The 16,281-nt window shown below is 51.8% G+C and overlaps 1 protein-coding gene across 3 annotated transcripts in view; it reads right to left on the bottom strand.

Annotated features, from left to right (window-relative positions):
• Positions 1–16,281, bottom strand: part of CELF5 (CUGBP Elav-like family member 5) — a 57,711-nt gene that overhangs the window by 25,321 nt on the left and 16,109 nt on the right. For 2 of the 3 annotated variants that reach the window (XM_034755344.1, XM_034755346.1), the window contains exon 3: positions 2,977–3,028. In XM_034755344.1, the coding sequence (XP_034611235.1) occupies positions 2,977–3,028 (52 nt within the window). The remainder of the gene's footprint in view (positions 1–2,976; positions 3,029–16,281) is intronic. The other variant, XM_034755345.1, reaches the window with a different exon arrangement.

Here is a 16,281-nt window from a genome sequence, read left to right as displayed (position 1 = left end):
TTTCCAAAAATGGTCCAAATTTTCAACAATAATAATTAATAATAATAAAAGCACAGGAAAAAATGCTAGTGAATTCCTTTTTCACATCTTGGAAAAACTGGAGCCTTTTGGACTGGAAATAGGTCCCGCACCCAAAAAAACGGATCTTGTTTCCAATGCAAAACAACTTCCAGCAGTTTTGAAATGCAAAATCCTTTGGGGTGAAAATCGATTTGCATTTAAAAAAGTGAAATCTTTTTATGTTGCATTTTTCTTAAAATGTGAAAAATGGCCATTTTGGCACCAATATCATGAGGGGGGGGGGGAAATCCTCCTCTGTTTCAGAGCTGTGAAATGGAAATAAACTTTTTTTTTAAAATACACAAATTAAATAAACATTTTTGACTCCTTTCTCCCTTCTCTAACAGCGACTGAGATGCTTTGGGATGGAAGTTGCAATAGAAATGTAAGATCATATTAATATTTAATAAAACAGGCACTAGGATATTTTTTAAAATAATAAAGATCTTGCTGTAGGGAAGGCAAGAATAATTAAGCACCAGTTTGTGATACTCTGACTCCATTTGAACAGTGCTTTCCCCATGAGCATTGGCCCACCAAAGTCAGTGGCACCACTTGTGGAGTAATAAACTATGGGTTGTAACAGGATCATAATCTGGTCCTACACAGGGAAAGAAATGTCTTCTGCAAACACCACTGACAGCTTTGAACTCAATTAAACGGTCTAAGAAGCAGCACGTCTCCTTTTGCTCCCCAAGGAGCAAAGTGGGGACATTAATTATTATTATTATTTTGACCAGCCACTACAGGGTATTTAGCACTTTTTCAAACATAGACAGATATATGGTCCCTGCCCAGAGGAAATTATGACCCAGCACAGAGGCACAGATAGGCCCTGATCCTGCACTCAGATCCATCCAGGTGGATTCCTGCACTGATGGGGCCCTGCATGGGGGTGGGGCAGAAGTAAGTCTCAGATTGCAGCATCGGGGCCTTCATTAGGCACGACAGGATTCAATTTTCGATCGGTAAATGTCGGCGATCATCGTCGGCGTCTCTCCCCACTCATGTGTTGTGGTCCTTGGCAGAGTTCCCTGGGCAGCTTGAGAGGACGAGCTGGCTGAATATTAACTCCACCCTTCCCAACACATCAGCAAGCTCTGATTTAGGCATTCAGCTCTCCGGCTGCCTAAACCCATGTGCGCTCAGTAGCGCAGGTACATGGTTCTAGGCAGTGCAGCCTAGAAGAAACAATCTTTTTCCTTCTGTAAGGAAGAATTTCCGTCACTGATAAGGGACATTTACAGAGAGGGGAAGTTATTTTTTTTAATATGGCTTGAGGGCTTAATAAATGGGTATGAGTTTATCTTTCTATTTATTTGTGCATGTGTATGGATGGACTTGTGAACGTAGCTGTGTGAATGCACTCATGCCTACCAGCGTTGGAGGTGGATGTTTTTATGTATCTCTGTGGTGTCTGTTCGGGTGTCCATAAGCATGTGTATTGCTATATATTAACTGTGTACCAGAATTTGTGTGTGGTGTCTGTGAGCATCTGCGCATGGTTACTTGTGCGTACGAGATTTTGTAGCTCTAGCAAAGACTTCCATAGCCAAAACCAATGAGAGTTAGGCACCTAAAGCCCTTTGAAGATCTGGGCCTAAGTGACTTAGGTCACTTATTCCACACCTTGCTTCCTACAGGCTCTATGGCTTGGATTTTTAGAGCAGCCTAAGGGAGTTAGATGCCTGAGTCCCATTGAAATTTGGAAATCTAACTCCCTTAGGCTCATCTGAAAATCCCAGCCTCCGTTTGGAATAAAGGATTATTAATAGCTGACTTTTTTATTTTGATTTCCTGCTGATGCGAACGTTGAAATCAATACAAACAAAATACTTGGAAATAATCCTTGAAAACAAAAATCAAATTCTTCCAATCCTAGACACAGTACATGCGATGTTCCATTCTAAAGGGGAAAACAGCCCCACCCAAATGCCACCAGCCCTACCAAATCGCTTGATAAGGCAGCACAAGCAAATGAAGAGAAGGACGGATAGATGCAGGAGTGTAGGAGGAAGAAGAAATGCACGGTTAAGGCAGGGAAAAGCAACAAAAAGGATCTGTTCATTTGCGACACCAGGGGGTTACACTTGCTCCATCTGAAGAATGGCATCTGACAGGGGCGTGATCTCCAGTGTAAATTAACGCAGCTCGCCGCATATTCCAGCTCATAACCGCTTAGCATATGTTACTGCTGTCATGTTAATGCTCGCTAGGCCAAGGGGCTAACCTGCGCCGCTGAGGAGAGCTGTGCGAATAGCTCTCGGCCGTACCGAAACCCCCCTCCTCCCCCCGCCCGCCCCCATTTCATTTCTGAGGGGTTTTTTTACTTTTTTTAAAAAATAAAAGGAAAACAAATTTCTAAACAAAAATTCATTTTCGAATGGAAAAATGGAAATGTTTTGATCTGTTTCTGCTTTTTTTTTTTTTTTTTTGGACTGAACAATTTGGCGAATTTGACCCAATTCGCGAAGTAGTTTGGTCGACTCAAATCTGCCTTTTTCATTGAAAAAACGGGTCCAATGAAAAAACGGGCCCAGTGCTATGCCTGAGTCTCCCCCAAATGCCCCCATCCTTCTTCCTGTTCCTCCTGTACCCTCCTGCCAGGCCCCAGGGCTGATGCTCTGCGCAGTTCCCAAGTGTAGTGGGGCCCAGCAGAGAAGCTGTGAGCTTGGCAGAGCCTTGCAGTGGCGTACTCGGGCATGGAGTGTTTCATCAAACCAGGAGCTCCCAACAGGAGCCTCTTTGTTCTATCCATAACCCAAACCCAGGCCCACAATCACCCGTAGGTGCACAGCAAGGGCAGGCCATAAACACTGGGTCTCTCTGCCTAGCAAGAGTGGGCCAGGAGGGCACCTCACAACAGATCAGCTGCCAGCAAAACGACATGGAGGAATAACAAGGAGAGATGACAACTACCTCCACGGCTCTCGCTGTCCGCCGGCTTCACCTGGATTGGACGGGCCATCTGCAACGAGAGAGAAAGACGGGGAATGAGACATCACTGCCCGCCTGCCAGTCACATGGCGGCGCCAGCAGCACCAGGGAATTCAGCAGCACTGCCCGAGGTTGGAGAGATGCAGCTAGGAATATTACCTCCTCCCCATAGTGATGCTCTCGGGCCTGTGCAGCGGTATAAGCCCTTGGGCACCCAGTGCCCAAGTACTCTCCTAATAGGAGCCCCTCTTCCCGCTCTGCCAGTAAATGCCTGTCATGCCAGTGTGGAGGGGTGTCCTGGGGATGTGGAGTTTGCACAACTGCATGCCAAGACCCATGACATGATTGCAAGCCAGGACCTGCAGAAAGGAGCCAAGCAGCTTCTTTCAGATCTTCTGGGAGGAATGCAACCCCCACCCCTTCCTATCCTGGCAGTGCAGAGAACACCCCTCCTGTACCAAGGAACCCTGCATCTTCCAGGCAGCAGATTGCTGGCTGAGAAAGACTCAGGGCCTTGAAGCAAACACTTCATCATTTCAGAATCTAATACCCAGGGAGCAGTGTGGTCCAGTGGTTAAAGAACAAGCTTGGGGACCTGTGATCTATTCCCAACTCTGCCACTGACTCAGCGTGGCCTTGGGCAAGTCAGTTAATTGTGTTTCCATTTCTCTCTCTTTTTGTAAAATGCGGGGAAATAAGACGTCCGTACCAGACAGGGGTGGTGTTTCATTAATGCTCCTATGGGGAACTGAGATCCTTGAGGGAAAGTTCTAGAGAAGGATGATTATGAACTTCTTTTAAAGACGGGTAGTGACACCTCAAAGCATCATCCGCACAGGAGAGGAGGAGGTTACCTAGTTTCACAAACCCCTCCAGCTCTCAATGGTGTTTGGGCTCTGCACTCATCTCGCTAACACGGATCTAACCTGGAGTGACTCCCCCAAAGTCAACAGGATGAGAGGACAATTAGGTTATTATGGGCACCAGGGGGAAAATTTTCAAAGCACCTAAGTGACTAAGGAGTCTGAGACCCTTTTCCAAAAGCACATCTTGTGCTTGGGAGCCTGCGTCTCACTGAAAGTGAATTCACAAGCAATATACCTTCTCCGCCCTCGAGGAGCCCAAAATCGGAGGCCAATGTCCTCCGCTGTTGGGATCTCTTGCGCAAGAGGCTCATTTCCATAACTACGTGAGAAAAATCTAGCAGCCTCAGTCCTCACTCGGGCAAAGCTCCCATTGACTTGAGTCGGTAATGTTTTTTTGCCTGAGCAAGATCTGCTCACACCCTAGAGGATCGGGTCCTCGACTAAGTTCGGTGGTTTAAGGCACAACCATGATGCAAAACGTATAATGAAGTCGAGTGATAAAAAGTTATGAACTGAAGTCTATAAAATAGATGCCCGAGCCTCCCCCCACTCACACACACCCATTGCTGAGAGATTCCAGCTCCAAGTGACTGAGTGATCGCGTGCTTTGTGGCTCCCAAGAATTCAGTGTTCTGGTGCTTCTGCTCCTGGGTCACATTTCCAGCTGTGTCCATGTCCAGGATGTAACTGCAGAAGACCGTCCTTACCTGGGCAGAGAAATCGAGCGCCTGGCTGCAGGATTGTGCCCAATCATCCAATGTGCATGCACAAACCTGATCTGTATGTACAAAGGCTGCGTGTATTTATGCAGGCGAACCTACTGGGGCCAGTAGTGGAAAACACTGTTCCCAGCCAGCGCCCCTGAGGTTAGTGGTTTCAGCTAGACATGTGCAGCTCCCTTTCCGGCACTTGGTCAAATCAGGGAATGAAGAGTCTGCCTCTGGCCAAAGGGGTGATGAGTTGGAGATGGAGACCACCCAGAGGGGAGCTTTCTCCAGGAATGGGATTCTACCTGCTGGCTGACTGACTGAGAGACAGATGCACCGACTTGCAATGCCTCCTCCATACCATGCGCCAGCTCCCAATGCTTCAGCTCGCCAACTTGGAACGGTGCTTTTCCCTCTGCAGGCAGCACGATCATCAAACCCCAAATGCCCCCCGTGCCAGCTGACTGTTGCAATCCCCTGCGGCGTCCCAGGACTTTGCTGGCTAAGCGCTGGTCTTTGCACAAAGCCGGTGACTGGGCACCAAACCCAACCCAGCCTTCAGAGGCTGCTTCTTTCCCAAGACCCCGTTCGCCACCCACCGCATGCTGCTTTGTCATTTCAAGGAGACTTTAGAGCAAAGCACCTTCCCTTAGCTTGGCCTCTGATTCACTCATCCCCTTATTGCTATGGATTGATTGGATTGATTTATGGAGGGCCTCTGGACATAGCCACCCTGCTAGGTGCAAGCCCTAGCGTGAGGCAGCAGTATTCAGTCTCCAGCCCAGCGCTGCCTCCCGGGTGTCTCTTGGGTGTCTGTTCGGGTAGGCCTGGATGTAAGCTGGACTCCCAGAGTAGGACTCTCATCCAGACAGTCCCCCCGACACCCGACAGAGATCTGAGCAAGGCCGGGGCTGCTGCTTGCCGTCTGCATCAATAACCTGTGCCGTCCCTGTGCATGGTCGGGCAGCATCGTCCAGATGTGCACTTGGGAACAGGCTCAGGGGGAGGGGCAACAGCTGTACGAGTCACACACGTGCCCCCCCCCCTCCGCCCCCGCTGCAGCCTCAAGAACCAGCTTTATTTCTAGCCAGGAAGAAAACCTGGGATTAAGATAAACAGATGGGGAGGGAGATGCAGGGACTGGACTCTGAGCTCAGCCCCACCAGTGCAAATCCAGGGGGGGCTGGGAGGGGGAGGCGTCATTGAAGCTCAGGGCTTTACGCCTGCATATGGGAGAATCCAGAATCTTTAACGGCAGCAGTGGGAGGGGGAGGGGAGGAGCGTGAGAGGTTCAGGAACAACCCCAAGGGGAATTCAGCACCTGAGAACATCCTGCCCCCCCCACCCCCACCCCACCCCGGCCGCCCATCCCCCCACAGGCCTGTCACTCCAGCTCGTGGCACCTTGGGTAAAGGAGTTGTCGTCATGGAAACGGTTATTCACCACATGGAACCTGACATTTGTGGTTGCCATGGTAACCAGCTCTTAGGGGCATTCCCTCCGCTTTGCACAAAAGAGACATTTTGATATGATCTTCGGAGAGGGGGCTGGCGGGGGGGGGGGGGGGGGGGGGAAGGGGGGGGACCCCCCCCCCCCATTGCTCCCAGTAACTCTCTGGGCTCTGCCAGCGGGACGCGACCCTCGCGGGATCGGCAGGATAAACTGGCATTATGTAAACAGGTCCCTTGGCCACCGAGGCCCCAGCTGCTCCGTACGGGAGCCCCAGTGGGGCAGACCTTGGCCAGAACCAGCCCCTGGTGGGAACTGCAGGGCTATGGCATACGAAGCCCTCTGAGCCCATCGCTGGCTATAGGGGAGTGGGGTGAGATGCACTGAGGCCTGCGAGTCAGGTCTAGTCTCAGATGCCCTGGGGTGCACGAGGATAACTAAGAGCAGCATCTGGCTCTGGGATTGTGACCAAGATGACCTGGGGGGCTCCCTGAGCCGCTCTGCAGACCCCAGCTCGCTCTCACCCTGCCCTCTAAGCCACACCGAGGTCTCTCCTCTACTCTCGCTCACCCCCGGGGAAGCTGACCCGAGCACTCCTCAGACCCACTCACAGTGGCTCGGGGCTGCCACCAGAACCAGCCTGACCACGACTGAGCGCCCCCATGTAGCTCACAATCCCTAGCGAGTTCTAACAAGCCCCACTTCCCACTTCCACTCCCTCCAGTTGATCTGTTGCCAGCCAAGCCCGGCTCCTTGGCAGAGCCGCGAAGGGGCGGCTTGGCTCGTTCTCACCTGCTCAGGGAGACGTGGGTAGAGACGAGATACAGAAGCCTCTCAAAGCAGCGAAAGGCAGTTATGTTTGGAGAAGACATTCAGACTCCCCTGCTTAACGTTTGCAGCGAGAGGTCTCCACCGCCGGCCCAACCATGGAGGAGGCATCACGCTTATCACAGGAGTTTCCTGGCAATGGCAGCACAGAGCTAAGGAGGCGACAGGACCTTAATTCAAGCTCCACCACTGCTAGAACGGCAAACAACCCACAAAAGGCCCCACAAGCAGAGACCTAAATGCACAAATGCCAGGTAATTCTACACCGCTTTAACTTGGCCCAGGTGTGTGCCCAGGCCGCACAGCCCAGAGACACTCCACTAGGAGGGGTGACCAGACCAGGAGCGATAATGAGCTCAAGTCACAGCACCTTACGCTGCCAGGTGAGTATTTGCTCCTCCCATTTTACAGAGGGACAGAGCGAGGCATGGGGAGGGGAAGTGACTTGTCCAGGGTCACCCGTGAGTCAGTGGCAGAGCTGGACATACAACCAAAACCTTGTGCTCCCCGTGCCCGGCTCTAGCTGTCATGTCCCACTGCATTAGACAGGATGTGGCATGTACATCCACACATGTACAGACCAATGGGCACAGCTCTGTACATAAACGCAGCTATGTTCACGGTGCCCAAATGAACACAGAGACCCACCATGAATACATGCAGTCTGGAAACATGCGCGCGCACACACAAACATACAGAGGCAGGCACCCCTGCACAGACGTGTGTATTACTCATACACAGGCATGCATCTCCCACACACATACGTGTAAATCCTCTGAAGCATCTGACCGCTGGTCTGGCCCAGGATGGCCGTCCTTATCTCCCACGTGCACGGACATATGCATGCATGTTCCGGACCCACCCACCCAGACACATGCATGTACTACACACACCCACACCCATGTGGCTCAGAGGATTTTTGCTAGTGATTTATGAGGCTGAGGCTGCCTCGCAGACGGAGCTTGATTTTCCTCATTAAATTATTTAGATGAGCATTAAAAATTAACCTATTTATTCATTTCTGAAGACTATCACATTAACATTTAGCACACGCTGCTGGGCCGGCAAGGGCCACGCTCCCCCGCCCCTCACCGCCAGTGCCTCGCAGCGCTTCCTACCTGCCGCTAATGATAGGCAGCGTTGTCAGCTCTGTGACCCACCGGGCAGGGGACCAATGGCCTTGCAAAGCGCTCCCAGCGACATGGTGGTGGTGTGGCCAGACACACCAGCAAGGGAACATCACCTGGTTAATCAATCCCTCCCTCTCTCTCTGTCACACCCCTCCCCCCCCCCCGACACACCCACAGAGTGTGTCTCTCCCCCTTACCCTCCTCTCTCTCTCTCTCTCTCACACACACACGCTCTGTGTGTCTGTCCCCTCACCCTACCTCGCACATACACACACCAATCTGTGCATGCATCTCTTGCTTTCTTTCCCCCACCTTCTTTCTCACACTCACACACTGTGTCTCTCTCCGGCACTACCCCCTTCTCTGTCACATGCACACATACCAATCCATCTGTGCGTGTGTGTGTGTGTGTCTCTCTCTCTCACAGACACACACACGCACACACACACACACACAGAGTGCCTATGCATTTCTCTCCCCTGGGCTCCCACTGGGCAGCGCCCAGCCGGCCTGGCTGGGATCGAGGGGTGCACTGACCACAGGTGCGTTAGCAGGCTATCTGCATTCGGACGTTAGAAAGCTCGTCCTTCAGAATTCATGCCGATCCCCAAATGGTCAGGAGCTGCCTTGTGGGAGGAGCAGAAGGACAGCCCAGAGCAGCCAATTCCTTTCCCGGTGAGGGAGACAGTCAGAGGCCTTTACGATGTGATTCTGTATAAATTACAATATAAATTGCACCCTGCTCCGTGCTCCTGTAGGGTTTGGAATATGAAGCCCAGTTGGGCGAGGGATTTGGTGGCTACTCCAGCTCCTTTACTGTGACATTCCTGCTCCTGTTTTCTGATGCAATTGCTGGGAGTGAGGATGCCTGGGATGAAATTCTGCCGCATGAAGGCAGTGGGAGTTTCCCCATAGTCACCCCTGGAGTCCCCCTGCCTGCTGAGCAGATCCAGGCAAAACTCCTGTTGAAGTCAAGGGGACTAAGGAGCGCAAGTCCACGGGAGGTTTCCTAGTGAGCAAGGAGTGAGTAAAGCCTCTGGGCTTTGATTACAATTTGCTCCACAAAATGCACCATTTCCCCTAGAACATTCCTGGGGATGAGCAGCCCCCAAACGGCCACACCGATGCACCGAGTGAGTGGCCACCCCAGTGACCCAACAGCCCAGCCCCCATCCCGCAGCCATCTCCTCCAGGAGAGGGAGAGACCGCCCCCTCCTGCTTCCTGGGACGTCAGGCCGCGATGCTCAGCAAACCATGTGCTGCAGAGAGGGCGAGAGCCCCAAGGGAGGAGCAGGCCTCGCTCTCTATTAATTACGTGTAAGTGATGTAGAATAGGCCCTCAGGTGCAACACAGGGTAACCCAGCGGCGTTAAGTAGGTCAGAGGCAGAGACTATGAAACAAACACAGCATTTGCTGGCTCCGTAGGGCCCTCACTAGAAACAAGAGCAACAGGGACTTGCCAGGATCAGGGCATGGGTCTTCAGCATTGACTCATTGGTTCTCTGGTGGCCAGTTTAGAACTCCCTGTCTATTGGATCACAGCCACTAAAGCAGTAAGGTTGGCCACTAATATGGTACTAACCGAACGCTGCTCTGGCACCATCCAGCTAAGCATCTCAAAGTGCTTTAAGAATGTTAAAGACTTGGTCCACCCAACTCCCCTCCCCCGTGAGGTAGGTAAGTATCGTTGTCCCCATTTTGAAACGGAGGCGGAGGAAGCGACTTGCCCAAAATCACACAGGAAGTCTGGAGCAGAACCAGGAAAAGAACCCAGGGGTCCTGACTCTATGTCTCCTGCTCTAACTGCTAGACCCAACCTTTGTGGAATTAGTGCCAAGAGTGATGGTAGATTTGTCCTTTGAGAACCGGACTGAGAATCCCCAATTCATTTCACACGAGCCCCTGCTGAAGGCCATCGTTTCAGGCAGAGTGTCTTCCTTTTCCTGGCTCAGCTGGTTGTGAGTGACAGGCAGGTGGAGAGGGAAGCTGTCCCTGTGCCTCTGGAAGACGAGCACTGAGTGATGACAGACAGCAGTGTGCAGACATCCAGGCTGAGTGAAGGACAATGACACACCAGATCAGTCGCTTCACCTCCTCAGGTGCTCGGCAATGCAATCAGTCACCCCCGTCTTCGCTCCTGCTCCTGCCACTCCACCAGCAAGGCGAGCTCCTTATCACTGTGACTCGGAAAGTCTTTGGATCTCCCTGATATCCCTATGGAAGTGACAGCGCCATTACTGTGCATTATCATCAGATAACCAACAGGGGAGTCCATCCCATCGCAGCAATTATGAGCCTCTTCGCACAGCAGGCTCTTGGGCAGACATCCTGAAGTGGGCTGTTTGATGGGATGAGTCACTGGCCATTCTGCCCTCACTTGACCCTCTCCTTTAGCAGGCCTGAGGGCAGCACGCCCAAGGCCACGGACATCAAAGGAGCTTCCCCATCATTCGGGGTCCTTCCTTGCCCTTTACAATTGGTCTTGTTGGAGGTGAGGGTCTGAAAGGTGATAAGAGGAGTGTGCCAACTCTCCTGGAGTCCTTTCCACATGCTGCAAAAGATATCTAACTCACGGAAAGAAAAATCCAGAACCAAATCCAGTTGACATGGGTGTTGAAGTACTTCAGCAAGAGTCAGTCTGGATTTACGCTGGGCTAAATAAGAGTGGAAGCTGGCCCATAACCTCTCCCCCAAGCCTGCACTGACGTAACTAAACACACTGAAAGCTTTCCTAGAGCAGATTCGTTGATTTGAAGGCCAAAAGGGTCCATTGTGATGATCTAACCTGACCTCCGGCATAGCACAAGCCAGAGAACGTCATCCACTAATCTCAGCATCAAGCCTAGAACTTCTGCTTGAGCGATAGCCTCTCTTTTACAAAGACATCCCGTCTTGATTCAAAAGACTTCAATTAATGGAGAAGCCACCCCATCCCTAGGTGAGGTGTGCCAATGGACAATCATCCTTTCTGTTACAAACGTGCACCTTATTTCTAGTCTCAATTGATTTAGCTTCAGCAGAGGTCCCAAGACCCTGCCCTTCAGGGTCTTTGTTTTGTTTTTGTGGTTGGGATTTTATTATTATTCTATACGCATATCTACAACACCCAATGCCATGGCATCCCTTAGACCACCCCGACCCAATCTTACTTGAGTGGCCCCTCTGTCTCTCCTGCTCTCTGCCTGTGGAAAGGTCTTCTGAGGAAATGCTCTGGTTTAAGTCCCTGGGTTTAATATAGGGGTATCTGGGTGAAATGTCATGGCCTGTGATCCACCAGAGGCCAGACTAGATGATCTAATGGTTCCTCCTTAATAGTGAGCCTCTGTGCTGGGCTCCTGGCCACTTGTTGCCCCTCTCCTATTTGACTGGTGATGCTCTAACCCACAGGGCTAGGTCGCTGCTCAGAGCAAAGTGAAACACGTCAGGCAGGACCGGAGGAAGAGCAAGGGAGCTGCATTCATAAAACACTGCGGTGCAGTCACCCCGTTACTCCCACCACAGAACAGGAACGAGGCGGAAGGGAGGGGGGCGGGCGCGTAGCTAAGCGTCTTGGTTACGCAACGGGAATGGTGCGATCTCCATCTCTGCCCTACCCTATGCCCTGTCAGGGAGCAGGCATGCCAAGGACCTGAGACTCGCTACTGCTCTGTGTAGCACATACACTTAGTGCTCAGCTTCACCGGAGCCCCATCGTCTAGTGAGGCCAGCTTCACACCACTCCAGGATCTGCGAGATCATTATCACCAGGCTTCTAAAAGCTCCCATCTCGTGACTGGGAGCGGCTCACAATGCCAAGTAGACTAAGGCATCTCCAGCTCAAGCCTTCGCCTGCCGCTGGTACAGATGCACCAAGAAAGTTTGTCCGTTCCCCCTGACCAGGATCCCAGGCTCCCCGAGGCCTGGGGAGACACACCCCACTAGGGTAACTCACCCCAAGTATTTTCAGGTGGTCTTTTACTCCAGGCCCTTCTGGTCTTGACAGCTTAGTAAGGGGAACCCAACTACCCCCTCGCCCCAGCTGAGGTCCTGGGGGGCAGCAGCCAGTCCATTCCCCCATCTTCTATTTTTTGCTAGTCACCCCCACTCAAATCCAGGGGAAAAGCTTTCCTGGGGATACTGCCCCCGTTCAGCAGAAACAGAACAAGAAAGAGTCCTCGTGCCAACTTAGTCTGAAACCCAAGGTGTCCCATGTTCTTGCACAAGGATGGATTGGGTGTGGCGATCAGAGACCACAGTACCTGTGCTGTTCAAATGTATTAAACTCACCCAAACCTACACGGCTACCACTCTGAAACCAATCCTACTGGTGATGAATAAAGTTGTCTGAGCCTGTTGGGGGACATCAGGCAAGGGATCTTCCCTCATGGGGAAAATTAACATCATAGCAGCCTCCTGTATGAAGTTCTCCTCTATACTTTTACCAACAGCATCCTTTCCTCCTCTGACCCACTCCTAGTTCTCCCCTCTTGGATGCTCTCCGTTTGCATAAGAAGGGTCATCACCCCCTCTGGTCTTACTGGTACCCAAGGGGGGGGCATTCCTTCTAGCAGTGTTCGGGGCAGTCCTGCCAATGATGCATAATGGGAGAACCCTGATACTTCCCTCTTGGCGGACTCCACCATCCACCACCTGCCCCATTTTCTCTCTGACCCTTGCAAAAGAATTAGCCGATCAGATACATTGGTTCCCTCCTGCCTGGAAGGAGCCTGGATGACAGTAGGACTAGGAACTGACTGGACAGGACCCATATCTCCACTGCTCCTCTAGCCAATTCTGCATCACTGCCAAGTGTCGAGATGCCCTCAGACATTCTACCTGCAGCCCCTGGAGTGATGCTGAAGGTCCTGAGACCTCAGAGATGGGCCCAAGGGCCTGAGAAATTCCCCAGAAGCTTTAGTCTCAGGCCAAGAGGCTGAGATCAGGCAGGAATGGTTAGAGGGTGTTTACTAAGGCTGGGAGAGGAGTGGGACCCATAGCATCCCCCTCCAGAACAACATCATTCCGACCTGCGAAGCAAAACTTGGCTCCTGTTTGTAGGTATCGTCTGTTCTCCAAAGAGTTCAAACCCGAATGGCTGCGGGACACGGCAGCACCTGTTACGCAGTCACCCCCTCCCCCACTGCAGCTTAATTACAGTGATTTGGGAGAGATGGGTCCCTGCTAATTTAATGTTCTTTTGTTGTCGAGAAACAGGAGGCCGGTGGTTCTGTGCTTCAGAACTAGGCTGTGATGGGGACCTCTCCACCCAGGCCTCTGCGTACAGGCCTTAATTAACTCCCAGTTCCCATGGCAACCACTAACGGTGCCGCTCACTTCCTGACAGCCAGGCGGCTGCAGCTCCTCTTTCCGAACGATGCAAATAGAGAGAGAGAGAAAACCGTCCTACAACAACAACGCACACATGGAAAAACCAGGCCTGGCTGGAAATCCTCAGCAGACCAAAGATGAGGGGCCAGGGTTTGAGTGGGGAAATTTGCAGTGGGCTGAGCACATGTGAAGGCTGGCGTGTTCCCGCACATACGTGTGTCTACGTGAGGCTGGGGAGGGCCCACATTTGGGCATGCATGGAAAACGTGTACGTGTATGTGCTATTGCATTGGGGAGCGTGGGCATGTTTGGGAAGAAGTGTGTGTACGTGTGGGGGTGGGTGTCTTTGTTCACACGCGTGGGTGGGAGCCTGCTCAGAGAAAGACACCCCAGCTGAGCAACGTGCCCACGCTCTGCCATGGGCACTGTGCATTTCCACTTGGGGAGGGCACCCACTGGCACGCAGGAAGAGAGCACAGGCGTGCCCTTTGAGGCAGCATAAGGGAGCTGGTGTCGAGCTTCAGTCTTATTAGCTCTCCAGTTCCCAATGTTTATCTTGGCAGCCCATTTTCCCAATATCCGTTGTATGCATGCTTCTGCTGCATCTTTCGGTTAAGCCCCTCTATTCTCCTGCACTCCCCTTGGGCCGGATTCACCAGTGGAGTAAGCCGATGGGATTCCCACTGAAGTGAATGTGAATTGCAGTCACTTCTTAGCCGGGGCTGAATCTGGCTCAGTGTCTTCATGCTGTGGTGCTGTTTCACTGTAGAATCATAGAATATCCGGGTTGGAAGGGACCTCAGGAGGTCATCTAGTCCAACCCCCTGCTCAAAGCAGGGCCAATCCCCAACTAAATCCCCAAATGGCCCCCTCAAGGATTGAGCTCACAACCCTGGGTTTAGCAGGCCAATGCTCAAACCACTGAGCTATCCCTGTGCCGGCCTTGGTGCGTTCCCTGCATTGCTATGTTCTAGTGCCGGTGTATCTGTGAACAGCCCCCTCTCTGGTGGACTCAGGGCTGGGGAAATGTGCGGGAGGCTGAGGATTTCTATTGAAAAAACCCACAAAAAGGGGGCAGCACAGGCAATGGTCGTGCAAGCTTTCCTCACCCTGCACTGATGCCGGGCCCAAACGATGACCTGCTGTGACCATCACAGGAATGGAAGATTGGAGTCCAGCCTTCATCTCCATTCAAGCTTCAGGCCCTAAACCGAGCTCCCAAAAGCTTCCCCAGGCACTGTCAGTTGCAGCATCCTGGATGAGCACAGCTGGCTCAGTAGATCCTGCACGGAGAGGCAGCTTTGGAGACATTGACTTCGGCCGGATTCACCCCAGCATTAGAGGTGAAAGTCTGGTGACCCCATGATTAGCTCCCTTCAAGCCAGCCAGTCCCACTCTGTTAACTGTTATCTCTGTTAACCCCAGTGTGTTGCCTTGCTCTGATTCGCATCAGCGCCAGATCAGGAGCGAGAGGCAAATCAGATGCTGTGTCCTTACAGTCTAGTGCTGCTCCTTGTACACCATCCACAGGAACCAACTGTGCTGCATCTCAACCCCTGGTGCATTCCCAGCGTCTCTCTGCTCTCGTGTTGCTGCCGCCCTGTAATTTTCCGTTCTCGTGTCCCTGCCTTCCCAGGCTCTCACCACGTCCATGCATCTCCATACCCCCACTGCTGCTCTTCAACCTGCCCCTATTCCCTGCTTGGATCAATACCAATTTCTGCCACTTATTTGCCTACCTTTCAGCAAGCCCTTCTTTGTTCTGCATAGATATAAAACTGATACTGTACCTTGCCAGAAGAATCACACTTTCCCCCTCCCCCCCTTTCCCCCCTTCTTCTTCAGGAGCAATTTTATGCAATTTGCAACTGTCTGGCTGCAAATGAAAAGAGACACAAAGCGTTTCTCCGAAATATTGAAAAGCCGGCTGCTTTTCCCTCAAATTTCACTTAGCGAGAAGCTTTAACTTTGGCGCGTGTGATCACTGCATGTCATTAATAACCTCTTCGGTTCCTTTCAGAAGTCTGTAAGTGAAGGCACAATCATGAATCAAAGGCATGGGTTATTGAGATATAATATCACTTCAACCAGCCAAGGGTAAGTGCACTGGGGAGCAAAGAGAGGGTGATGGCCACTGCACCTACATACTGATTGGCACCCTGTGAGTACAATAGATTAAGTAGAAGGCCAAGGGCCTGGTGCTCTGCTGCTCAGAACCAAAGATCCTGCCTCCATCCAGACCTCCTAGAGATACGTTTCTGAGCCACTTGTAACCCTCAACAGCATGATCTTGGGAAAGGAGTTTAGCTACTATCCATTTCTTTCTCAGGATGATCCACTTCCACCGGGTTGGGGCAGAGTCCGCAGGGCTCGTGGGACTTGCCTTATGGAAAAGATTCCATCTTGGCTCTGAGGAGCCAAGTCAGTCTACAGGGCTGGGGAATGCTAAGTGGGAGGTTTGCAGAGCAGCTATGGAATCCAGAGGCCAACTCCACATCTGGAGTAAAGGGCAGAGTTTTGGCGTGCCCTACATCCAATGCTGCGCAGGACCCAGCTCTGTGCCCGGCGTAGATGGTTGCCTAATGGGGCATCCATCTTGGCTACTAAGCCAAGGATGCATGGAAAATTATAGGTCAGAAGCTGCAGTGCCTGTGGGGCGTTGGGGCCAGGATGAGCTGTTTAGATCTCTTCAGTATTTGTGATGCTCCACTCGCTCTAGATCCCAAACACAATCAAAGAGGTCCACTTGGCCAGCCTGGTATTATTCGAACTTACTCTGACTATCCGAGCTAGCCTGCCCAAAGCTGTTCCCGGAGTATCACGTGTTGCCTTGAATTCCACACAGTCGAGCCCTAGGATGCCTTAAAAATAAACCCAGATCCTCCAAAACCTTCCACTAGCTGGAAGATGGACCTCTGTCTATATTCAGTTCCGTGCCACCAGGATCTTGACTGACTGAATCGTGTTCCACTTGTTTTGGAAGAACTAGGCAAGTA

The sequence above is a fragment of the Trachemys scripta genome, chromosome 22 (assembly GCF_013100865.1).
Source record: "Trachemys scripta elegans isolate TJP31775 chromosome 22, CAS_Tse_1.0, whole genome shotgun sequence".
Classification (NCBI taxonomy): Eukaryota; Metazoa; Chordata; order Testudines; family Emydidae; genus Trachemys; species Trachemys scripta.
Note: the sequence above shows the minus strand (reverse complement) of the source record. Positions and strands in the feature narration are given on the sequence as shown.